Genomic DNA, 12,785 nt, shown 5'->3' with positions numbered 1-12,785 from the left:
CAGCTCCTGCTGTGCAGCCGTGGGGGGACACAGGGACCATAGCTGCTTGCTAGTGTGTGTGAACCCCACTTGCACAGAAAGCACAGCGCTATGTGTAATAGTTCAGGATTGCACCTCAGCTGTAGTTTGTCTGTCTATCTGTGGTGAATCACTGGTGGATATTTTGGGTAGCTTCCTCCAATCTGCAGCAAAGGCTGACACTTGCTGCCTGTGCAGTAACCAGGTGAAAAAGATTAGAGGAATGGGCCGTGTCAAGGAAAAGCCTGAGTGCTCCCTACATCTCACGTCATTCTACTTTAAGTTAGATAACAGGCTGGGGGCTTCAGTGAATCAGATGGAATTGCTCTGAGGTGAAGGAGGGAATGTGGCCTCCAAGAAATAAAAAATCATGGCATTCAATTCTCTCAGCTCTACAGTCCCAGAGGGCTAACTATAAGGTCACGCACCTCTCTCAATCCTACAGAAGTCCTATGGCCTCCTTTCCACTTTCTCTAAGAAGCTAAACTCCAATACCACCTATAAGAGATCTGAGGCCCAAAGTTAAAAGTTGTGTGGACAGCAGTACTGCTGCGGTTGTGGCTAAAAAATAATTAAATGTTTTCTTATTCTACCTGCTGCTGCTCATCAGCTTGGCCCTTTGGATGGCAGCAAGTTGGCACATGGGTCTAGGCAGAAGTTTTAGCATTCCTTTGTCTTTCCTTGCTGAGAGGAGGCAGCTGCTGCAGACAGAAAATTATCCCTGTCCTCCTAGGGTCTGGGAGTAGGCAAAGTCTAAGCAGCATATAAAATAGAACAAATTCTTCCCTGACGCAAATCTGCAATTTATGGGCATCAAACCACTTAGCCACAAACACTCAGTGATGCCTCAGGAGATTACGGTCATTTTAAGACTAGGTGCCTACAGATTAGCCGGTGCTTGAGTAGCCTTGCTTGCTTTCTCCTGGTTTTCATCCAGCTTTTTCGAGGTATATCCTTGCCAGAGGAGGGAGGTTCTGCAAAGCTGCAGTCGAGACACTGGAGTTACTGCAACTTTGTTGGGGTGGTGTGGGAACTGCCTTGTACATCAAGGCAGCAATTTATAGACACCACTGCACAGCTTCTTTTTTGTGAAAAGTACGAACTCAAATGTTACAGTGAATCACCTTATTGAAGAGGACTTCAGAGACCCAGTCTTTTCTAGTCTGGAGGCTTGGACACGAAGTCACATTGCAAACTCATTCAGCATCACACTGATAGTGACATAGTTTGTTGCTAACAAGAAATCTTACCAGGTCTAGTTCTCTCTTGGTGAGTCATTAGAAGGCAGAACGACAGTTAACTTGACCAAAGGAAAGCTCAGGATGCACAAGAAATACACATGTGCAGCATATTCACAGCTCATGTGAACACCAGACTCACACCAATACACAACATGGCAGCTTCATGCACAAATAACTAGGCTGGGCTTGGAGAGAGAACTTGTGATCACGGAGAAGAGAATAAAGGAGTGTGTTAGAAAGAGTGTCACAGAAGCTGGGAAGGTGGTCTGTATTTTCGGTCTTACCATAGAGGAAGAGCATTGGGTATGTTCAGCTGGCTTTAAAGAAAGGCAGACAGAAATAAGCTGTAATAAGTCTCCAATCAAGAGCCCTAGTAAACTAGGTCTTGGCTAACACAGGAGCAACAAAATGGCAGAAGAGGGCAAAAGGAAGTTTGAAAGAAATGCACAAGGGGCTGGGCTTATTCCCTAGGATGCCCAGGATCAAAGCTGGCCATGGCAGAAGTAGATACAACTTCCATTGAATTTGATGTAGGCTCAATCCACTACCACCATATGTGAATTGCACCCAGTATCTCCTGGCATCCAGGCAGTGGAGGTACTGATATTATTAAAATGTTTATTGTATCACTACTATCAAGTTCAATACAGGTGCTAATTTAGCTCCCCAACTTGGATCCAGGCCATGACTGCACAGGGACCAGCCAGCTTCTAGTGCATCAGTCTGATTTGTAAACCCATAGTATCCTGGTGCTAAAGCAACACTTTCTATTTATATATCCCCATTCCCTTACAGACAGTTGTGGTGGTAACGTTGTTACTAATACTATGGGTTGGGACAGTCTAATTAGCTCTTTGCAACCCTACAACACCCCCCACCAGCTGTGCAAAGTGGATTGGTAAAGCTGGTTATCTTGCTGTACCTTCACCCACCTCCCAGCAAAGATCCAGGGACCCAATGGATGTGACCTTGGAGACTGAGCTGGGCTGAGCTGAGCCCTGGACATGCCTGGAAGAGTCTAGTTGCTGCAAACACTCTCCTTGGTATTCCTTGATTAACTTCTGGGGCCATTTCCAATACTGAGAGCAATTCTAAAAAACACCCAAGGCTGCAAATACCCGTAGGTGTAAGAAGCAGAATTGAAAATTAAATAAAGCCAGCTTTATTCAGTTCAATAGTAACATAATCCTTCAGGCCTAACCTCTACCATATGCCCCATACGCCATATGTCTGTCATTACTTCCTGTGACTACATTAGCAAAGCTGAAACTGATGAATTTCTATTTCTGCCAACGACAGAATTCACCTCTAGTGCCATGGAGATTCCTGCAGTGTGCTCCTGCTCTCCAAGGACACTGCAGTAACCAAACTGGCATTGCATTACCTAAATAAAATCCATTGTTTGGATGCACAGCCTATTTGGTGATATAGGCAAATGAGAACAATTAAAAACCCAAGGTACGCCTAGTCATAAAATAGTCTTTTGGGTTAACTCATTGCTTTGGTAGTGTCAGTTTTTCGTTGCTTTTATCCTCCTCTCTCACATGTTTGCTCTTGTGTTTTCAGATCACGCACAGGCAAAAGTTGGCTTGAATACCAAATAAAGGAGCGGTGCCCATAGAGACACCTCTTACAGACAGGCATAGATTTTGATTTTGTGTTGCTGGGCAAACATCTCCTTTCCAGCAAAGAGTTTCTCTGTCCCATCCCCCTTCCTCTTTCTAGTTTTGCAAATCATCTTTTCTAACAATCATCTTTTCTATTCTGCTAGTTCCTGCATTCTGGTATAAGGTACAAAGCCCCTTCAAACTAACTGAAGGAAGCCCAAAAATTTTCAGCACCTTTCAGGATTCTCTATCCTTCCGGGTGGACAGTGTTGGTGCATCTGTGACTGACTGGATGACGAAACCTTGTAAGTTACTGTGGAATATTATACCTTAATTTTCATTTTGATATTGTTAGTATTTAATCAGAAAGTGCAGACAATAGTAATGTAACAGTTAAAAAAAAAAACCTGTATAAATGGATATGAATATATAAGGCACCGTTGGTCTGAGATGCTCAACTCAGAGGAGCTGACATCATGTTGAAAAACTAGAAACCAAAGGTTCTGAGTATCTTTGGCACTGCTAAGAAAGTAAGTAGAGGCTGATTTACTCCTCTCTCATTCCCTGAGCTAACTGGCCTGTGTTTTAAGATGGGGTCAAATATGTAGCAAATTATGTCTCTACTTAGAGTAAAGGCTCAAAAGCAGCACAGGGAAGTTTCTGTTAACCCTGGCAAGTTGTATCTGTACAAACTCTAGCACTGTGGTCTGAAGTTCCTGATATGCTTGTGCATAGAGTATTTTGTGCATGAGTATATGAGGGGTAAACCAACTCCCAGCTGCAGGTTGCTGAATACATTTTCTGGTGTCCACAAATGCTTCAGAGATGAGCCAAATCCTACCATTTTCCACCTGTGCCAAAAAGCCACTGCATAGACCTGAGCACAGATATCTGAGAACCCGTTACTGGGTCTTTCAAATGTGGTCATTCCTTACTATAAAGCTGAGACAGCTATTGCTAGATTTTCTGAGAATCTTCAACCTTGCAGGTGATGTGGGTATGCCAATTTTAGGACAAGGACAGGCACCCGGCACCTGAGAATGTAGTAGGCACATCAGTTCACAGTAGTGGAGGCATGGTGATAAGTACTTGGAATTAAAGCCAGTGTCTAATGCCCATCTGAAATGGACAGGATTTCGTTTCTACAAATCTGAGAACAATGTATAAAAGCAAATCCTCATCTGTTTAACGTCTTTCAAAGAGCGTTTGGAGAAGTTACACCACTTAACGGAAGGCAGCTTTGGCTGTATTCTGTTTTACTTGTAGTCATCTTTTCCCCTGCATGTGGTCTAACCTGCAAAGAACTTCAAGTATTCTACCCTGCTCATGTCATTTGGGGCACAAGTAGCACTCACGTAACTGAATGAGAAAGGGCAACAACAGTAAGAGTGATATCAGTCAAGACATGATGCTCTGCGCAATTTCCATCGTAGAGAAAAGGAACCTGAAGTGTAAATCACAAACAAGTCTGGGGGCATATTAAGAGTGATGTAGAGGAGATCCTGCAGGCTAAGAATGGAAAGAGAAGTATCTGAGGCAGGATGTGTGTGTGTAAAGACACTCAATGGGGATGAGTGCAATGAAACTGCTGGGGTCATTTATATTTTTTTTAATCTCTTCTGTTGGTGTCACCATATTAAAAAAGCTAATAGCAATGCTGAGGAGCAGAAGAAGTCAAGAAACAGAAAAGCAGGTTCTAGAAGCCAAAGTGAAGATTCAGTAGGGTGGAGATTGTGATCCCTGAAGCATGTCTGAAAAGCTCCTCAGAATATTATTGCATGCATATATCTCATTTTAACTATGTTCAGTGTGCACCAACATTTTAAACAAGACACATTGCTTGGGCTGCTGCTAAACTGTGTGCGTCCTTAAAGCCCCTACAGGCACAAAAGTGAAAGGCATGGCTTACGCCCATCATGAATTCAGGATCCCAGGTAAGTAGGTCTCTGGGAAAGAAGACAGTTTTATTCAATGGAGAAATACTTAAAATCTCAGAGGCCGCAGGACTGAATAAGGTAACTGATAGTACTGTGTTCCTGCTAACTGTGCTCCACGTGGGTAGGTGGGAGTGAGGCTTACTGGTGGCTATTTGCAAAGAATGTATCCCCTCCAGATGGGTACAGGGAGCATCAAAGTCTCCTGAACCTTCATACTGACTCACATATCAAACTTGGTGTCTGATCTTGCCATCAAGTCAAGGAAACAGTTTTCAACAGGTTGTGTCTATGGGTTTCCAAATCCTGATTATAGCATGAATTCTTTGGAAGCTAGGAGAGGATAAAATTTGCTCTCCAGAATAACCAGTTTCAATGTTTGAAGGGCAATACGCAACAGTCAATATCATACAATGTTTGTGCTGTAATGTAATCCATTCTGAAAGTCTGAGAACGGATGACTTGGCTTGTCAAAGCTGTAAAGACAGGAGCAAAAATATGAGCCAAAAGGCTAAAGACTTTGTACTGTCATAGTAGTATCAAAGCCCCTTGAAATATGCATGGCTTAGAATATATTCTGGATCAATAAAGATTTGGAAGAAAACAACACGGTGTGTTAATAAATAGTTTCAAATGAAAGTTTCAGTAGAAAAATCCTGAGAAGAGAAATCAATCCCACTTCATCCCTGCGGAACACTGGAGATGGAGGACCATGCTGAGAGGTTGGAGGTCCCTGGCATTTTTGGCTGGTTTGCTGACAACTATAATGGCTATCCAGAGAAGCAGCACCTAGAAATGCCTGAAGGGGAGCTCCATGAAATTTGCAGAGCGTTTATTTAATCAATATATCCAAGGAGGCTCCTTGACTGCTGGGTAAGTATGTTTCAGTAGTTGTAGAACCCTGACTGCTGCTGAGATGATGGTACAGGCAGGCGGCATTCCCATTACCAGCACTCTTGATGGTAGTAATTTTTTCTACACCACAGGACACACTGAAGATGATGTGTTCAGCCTTTTCAGGGGATCCAGTCTTTGCTAGGAAGTCCAAACGGATTTTTTCCTGATGTTTGAGGAGTAAAACTTTCTTGCTGATAGTTTTTTACTTTCTAACAAGACTTCTTCCATTCACAGGGAGGAATCTCTTTTGGCAAGACAGAATCCAACCTTTATGTTGTGGAGGACTTTGGCCTGGCTTGATCTGGAGAACATTTAAGCAGACGAATGCACAGTGTTATTGTTGCTTTGTTAGTGAGAGTTGTCTCAGTCAATGCTGCGGGACAACGACAGACTTCTAATTTTGCCTGGGAGTCCTAGGTTTGAAGAGATGAGAGGAAATTTGTGTTTGAGACTTTGGCACCATGATATGACAGAGTATCTTCATATTTCTCAAGAAAACAAATAGTCAGATGCTTGTGTTGCCTTTTGTGACAAACAATGTATAATAGCATTTCTCCGCTAAGGCTTGTGGATGAAGCCCGTAGGAGACCACTTGCAGTAGTTGGTTGTTGGTGATGGATGTCAGCATGCTAAGATGTTTCCTTGATTGTTGTTGACATTTGGAGAAAGAAAAGTTACCCATGAAGATGCTGTATCTGTTGGAAACCTGTCCACTGGTCTGTTAGCCTTCTCCCATGAGGAAGGGGGTGATAGACGCTCACTTCCTACTTTTTTCTACTTGTTGCAGGAACGATGCCTCTGATAATCACACTGTAGAGTTTACCTGAGGAGGCTGCAGTGCTGTGTAGCTCATTTGCAGTTCTAGGATATCAGTCTTTTCTAACTCAAATTCTTTGCATCTAGAGGTTCTCCAAGAGTCCTGCCTACTTTAGCCATACTGCATCCGTGACATTCTTGGAACAAAAGGAAGGGCGCAAAGAGACATTCTGGGGAAATTAATTCATTGTACAAACATAGATAAGATTTTGAGGGGAATTAAAAGCAGTTTCATTAAGGGATACCTGACAAGCAACAGTGATTTAGTTTTGTTGCTACAGGGGGTGAGAAAGAACTGAAGGGCTGTTTCAGTTGCTTATCCACCTTCATCTTGACTGGATATAAAGGGCACAAATAGGGCAACTGCAAGCCAACAGCACTACTGTTCTGGAGATTGTTCTTTCACACATGTGGGTCATACACAAGCTGAGATGGGCTCTGCAAGTGCATGAGCTTCAAGAAGAACAAGAATTTACTAGGAAAAGTTTACTGGGAAGAAAGAGATTTAGAATTTATCAGAGCCATGGAGACGTGATAAAAGAAAAGCCACTAGACTTTTTCTGGTGTTTGTAGTGTCAAAAGTCTGAAGTGACCTCAGGAGGCTGTCTGAGTAACACAAGTCTTTCTGGAGAGCTGGAAAAAGTCAGGGCCTCGCTGCTGGCAGGTAATAGCCTGCCATTACACTGGGGAGTTACCACAAACCCCTCCAGAGTCATCTGTCTGCCACTGCTGTGTGTGGTTTTAATCACAAGAACTCGAGAGATAATCCACCTTCCACCAGAGTCTGTGAAATTTTATGTAGACCAGGCAGAAATGTATCTGTTATTTCTCTGACAGGGAATACTGCTGGATTGCAGATGGCATAATTCTCAATTCCCACAACTTTACGGTGAAATCAAATTATTAGCAGGAAAAAAAAAGCCAGGCAAACTGCATTATTCTCTTAAGTGTGCAGTTCTTTGAGAATTTCTGGGAATATTTTGAATAAAACTAGCCAGAATTAGTTTTTTCTACAAAAATATTTTCCACTAGAAGAACACTGATGCTGAAAGCGCAATATTCTGTAGAAACATGTAAATTTTGAAAAAAGCATTTAAGGAATATAAGATTGAAATCTCACATTTTCTCTTCTCACACATTTCAAGTTTTCATTACAATTAGAAATGTTATTTAACTATGAAAAAAATCAATCCTAGAATAAACTGGTTTTACTTTACTTAAGCAAATGTTTTGATTTTCCTCAATTATTTCTGTTGGAATGACCTTTTGCTGAAAATTTTGCAATTTTTATTTTTTATTCTATTTTAAAACAGAAAAACATGTTGCAATTACAAGGAGATTTTGTGAAACAAAAAATCAAACCTTCCTATAACACTAACCTGGGTGAAGCACCAGAGGTTTTTTGGATAGTTTTCATAAATTGAGGCTTGTTTTTAGTGCCTATTAGAAAAAGGCACCATCTTACAGGAAGAGAGGGACTAAACATGCATGATGCTGCCTTTACGGGGGGCAAATGGTGAACACCTTGCTGACTTCCCTGGAAAAAGCCCTGAGTTGTTCTAGTGCAATGTAATATGCTAATCCACAGACATCTCTGCAGAAGAGACTGAAATCTCTTGCACTGGGGAATTAAAATTGTATTTGGTGCAATAAGGGGAATTAGGAAAAATGTGACACCTGCAACGAAGTTACACCATTACATTTCTGCCTGCACTAACTCATGTGGGTCAATAGACATAAAACGCCAGCTCATACAAATGCAATATACATATGCGCATTTATACTTCACATAGATTCCACGTGATCTCAGATCTCGGGGGAAATATTAGCATATCCATATGCAACAAAAGCCGATTTCGAATACAGGCAATAAGGTCAAGGTAACTTTTAAAGCAAATGAGTCTTGCAGCTATCAGTTTTTTCCTTCATTTCCTATGTATTCTAAGATTGTGAAATTCTAGGACTTGCTTTTCTAATTAGCTTCAAATATGCAAATCATACCAATTTGAATAGCTTATTAATTAATTTCATATATATAACCATGAAATTGTCAGACAGTAATCTTATGGTTCCAAGTGCTTAAGGTAAATATAAGGAAAGTCAATTGCTTTAATTTGGTTATGCAGATTACCCTTGATTGACAATTACTGGACAGTTAAAGAAAGAGTCACTTTTTACACAGCTGAAAGCTCAATTTTTTTTCATGACTTTCAGAAAAGCAGAACAATTGGTAAAGTATGTCTATGCAAATTTTTCTTAATTTTCAGGATGCTTTAATAATCCTTCTCATTAGCTCTGGGTAAATGATGAGTTCAAGTCTTATGGTAATCAAGCCTGGGCGGCTCCTGAGAAACAAGCAGATATTAAAGACTGTCAGAGATGTAGTGCTCATCTTCAGGAACAAGTACTGGTCTGAGTCAGAGAGGCAGGTGCAGCTTGCCTGTGTTTGATTGTTTGTGTTTTGTGGGACAGGTAGCCAAAAAAAGCCCTAGAACATCTGGATGGGAAGGCTCTGAAGATAAAACAAGCCATGAAAATAAATGTTGAAAGGCTACCTGTGTGCAGGACCTTTAACTTTTGTTTGACAGGTGGAGTGGCTTAAAGGATTTTCTGGTTTGAGTATCAGCTGAGGAGAGGTGTTGCTGATTTGAACACCTCTGCTAGAGGCCATCTGTGACAGAGTGCACTTTTTTCATTCACTTGCCTTTTCACTTGACCAATTCTTGATCCACAGGACAATGGCTCCCACAGGAGGTAATCAGGCTGTCCCAGCCTGAGTAGACTGAGGGGGATGACCCTGGGAACAGACCAGACCACTGAGCATGACAGAGAGAGAGCAAGCATGAAAATTTAGTGTTCCCAGGTATCCAGCTTTCCTCAGCTTTATTACCATCCATGCCAATGGTTTCCTCATTGCTGTTCCTAAGTTGTCCAATGCGTCACACAGCCTTTCCTATGGCAAAATTAATATGGCTTTTAAACACCAAATCCAGCAGTGTATTTGTCACTGTGCTGAAAAGGGCGGTCTTCTTTTCATCCACCACTTTAAGATGTATGTTCTCTCTTACATTGGTCTTTTTTTTTTTTTTTTTTTTTTAATTGCCTGGGAGGGATGGAGGAAGAGAGGAAGAGAAATCTGTGGGGATAGTTTTCCAGAAGGAGCAACAGCCCATGTCTTGTTTTGACTTATTCCAAATGACAGTTCTTTTTGTATCCAGGTTCACCTATCCCAAACACCCAAATGAATCCATCATCTTCACTTCTTATCTGTAGCAGTGTTGTGAAAACACAGCTGCTCTGGAAGGCTGTAAGTAGAGAGATGGTTTCTGACACACCTTGGCCTGCTGAAGTTCTTGTGTACTAAGACCATGCCACTGATTTTGATCTTGAAATGAAACAGAAGAAAGAGACTGTTCAAAGCATTCATACCAGTCTCAGTTACTTTAAAGACATGCTGTGGTGTGCTGTATAAAGTGTAGATATTTCTATTTCTTGTACCATCCCACAGCCTGTTTTGGAAAGGATAATGGCAGCAGAGTTCTTTAAGATGCATTTCCTGAGCCATAGGTAGGCGGAGGCTTTCCTTGTCTCTAACACCTTGCAATACATTGTTAGTACTGAGAGGGTAAGTAACATCTACTGGCTTCATCTTCCCTGCAGACTGACGATTTAAGGCATTAAGCAAAATCCCAGAACATGTCCTTCTTCTGTCATGGCTGTGCTTGTCTTCAGTGCACTGAGTGTTTGACCATTTCTCCAGCTATTTGTTTATTACCTATTAATTAACTGATAGGATTCAATGGTGTGGGAAAAGGATAAGGAAGAAGGAAAAATGAAGAACCGATTGAAATTTGGTGCCCTCTATGTATTGGTGTTACTGGAGTTTCTCTGGGCAGCCTCACCTGCCTAGGGCAGAAAGGATGCTGGAGACCTTTGGACTTTGTAGGGCTCCATCTGTGAAGAGGTTTGCTGGGAGCTCACTATGAAGGGCTTACTGTGAGGTGGTTGGCAGGAGCATGTGAATCCAGAAGGAAGATCTCTGCAACTCCTGTATAACTGATGGGGAATTACACTGGTGGTGTTAAAGTCAGAAACAGGCCTGTGGTATGCAGCAAAATACCCACTCCTCAGTATGATAGCTCTTCTGGGGACTAATGGAGGCAGATGGAGACTAGATCATGAGCAGGGTTTTCCGGGTAGGAAGGCAGGCAGCCTACCAGCTCAAAGAATCTGCATACAGCATTGCCAGGATTCTTCCTTCTGCAAGCCCAGAGGCTATGGAACAGGGTGAAGGTGAATGAGCCATCTTATGCTTTGATTAAGGTACTGAAAGAAACTACACATGCCATTGAAAATGGGAGAAAACCCAATCTGCCTTCATCCAAATGCAACAGAACTGCAGACTGCAAAAGGCAGTAGATACAGGTAAATTAGCAGCCCCTCTTACTTTCGGGTAATGAATGTCTGCTCAAGGGAGGATAGCCAGAGATACCAGCAGCCCAAAGAGAGAGTTTGTTATGGACCATTTTAATTTGAGATTTGTAGCAGTTACTGTTTAATTCCCAGGCTATGTCTTTTCATTGCCTTTTAAATTAGAAAGTTATTTAATGTTGATGCAGACTGTTTCCTAGAATAAAACAGTCTACGGAGTCATACTACATTTCTCTATGTTCATATGGGATACAATAAAGCCTGAGAGCCATTCTGGGATTGGAAATGCCAGTCACAGGCATTATCAGAGCATGTGAGAGGTAGTTATATGGAGACTGTAGTTAGCTGTTACAATGCTACTGAGCAATGGATTTTTGCTCTACACCTCTTTCCAAGAATAAATGATTATTGATTTGATGGATACTTTGGTTAAAAAAAAATAGTATGGATAGTTTGGATGATAAGTAATGCTCACTGTGTGTGACATACTATGTTCAAGTCTGGGCAAACAGTTGAGCCTCAAAATCCCTAGCTCTAAATTCCAATTTGTTTTAGTGCCTTTCTATTAGCAAGTGTTTCTTTACTGCTAAGGCATCTTTGCCTTCATGTCTGTTCAGCTTAAGAAAAGGTGTCACTTGAACTGGCTTTGGGTGAAGCAGATTTTCTCCCAGTCACTCAGACAAAGCTCAGCAGACAGCACTGCTGACTGGTATCTCTGAGTTTAAAAGTGGATTTTGAGAGAACAACCGGGATGTGACCAGCTGGGATGTCCCAGTACTCTACAACATTGTCAATTTTACAACCAATTGGGGTCAGAGCCACATTTAGGCTATCCATCAGCTGACCTTAAGCAGCAATCCAGTCTCTACAGCTAGGTCATCTGGATGCAGCTGGGAATGGGTCCCATTTAGCAGAAGTCTAGGAAGATATATGAAGCAGAAGTCATTTTGTTGGCATGTTGTGCTAGACAGTCTCCACAAAGAACAGACCAGTGAGGGAAGGTAAGAGCACAGCCATTTTAAAAACAGTTGTCCAATGAGAAATAAAAAACCCCCCCACCTTATGTTTGCCTGGCTGGTACATATGAGGGTAGAGGGGCAGGAGCTAAATGAGGGTGCTATATTGACTGTATTAGAAAGGGTAAAATTAATTTATACAAATCTGGCTGGGAGGCTAAATTCTTTTGCCTACCAGTAAAAACCCCCCACAATCAGGTCTTTATTTAATGGGAACCTCAAAAATTCCTGTTAGGCTGTGCATTTGGGTTTGCAAAATGGTAACCATCACCATGCTGAACTGCTGCCGAGTGCCTGGCATAGAAACCTTCACAACAGGGAGCAGCCTTTCCCCTGGACTGATGGTATCTTGGCTGAAGACAGACAGCAAAAATCACTGATACAATAGGTAGAGGGGAACTAATTATTGCCTTGCTGAAAACTACTCCTAATGCGCCCAGGAATGGGAAACATGATCTCTGCTACCCAAGATTTCAGCAAAATTTGGAGAAAGTGTCTGGGGATGAGAAGATAAGGGAGAAGACAAAGTTAAAGAGGAAAACAAGTAAAATCCTTGTGTGTGTTTTCCTTTCTTCCATCACCTTTATTGCTTTCATTGCAACTGGCAGTGCAATCTGGAACCAGTTAGCAGATCTCTAAATCTGCATAATAGTAAGAGGGTGCACGCAATGAGGTCTTGAAGGACCGATGTTAAAAGCTCCTGTAATTTGGAAGAAGAGAAGCTTTTACAGCAAAACTGGATGAGTGAAATACAGGGGATTGGGCACCCTTTATTACTGCAATCTGCATGTGGAGAAAAGCTACGTTGGAAAATTCCTTGGGCTT

At 41.8% G+C, this 12,785-nt stretch overlaps 1 protein-coding gene across 1 annotated transcript in view; it reads right to left on the bottom strand.

The window, feature by feature from the left end:
* The window catches only part of CACNA1C (calcium voltage-gated channel subunit alpha1 C), a 488,452-nt gene that overhangs the window by 31,231 nt on the left and 444,436 nt on the right, over positions 1-12,785 (bottom strand). Inside the window, exon 33 of the mRNA XM_064458535.1 lies at positions 1,544-1,576. Coding sequence (XP_064314605.1) covers positions 1,544-1,576 — 33 coding nt within the window. The remainder of the gene's footprint in view (positions 1-1,543; positions 1,577-12,785) is intronic.

The sequence above is a fragment of the Phalacrocorax carbo genome, chromosome 1 (assembly GCF_963921805.1).
Source record: "Phalacrocorax carbo chromosome 1, bPhaCar2.1, whole genome shotgun sequence".
Taxonomy (NCBI): Eukaryota; Metazoa; Chordata; class Aves; order Suliformes; family Phalacrocoracidae; genus Phalacrocorax; species Phalacrocorax carbo.
The sequence above is the reverse complement of the archived record's forward strand: the minus strand, read 5'-3'. Positions and strand labels throughout refer to the sequence as shown.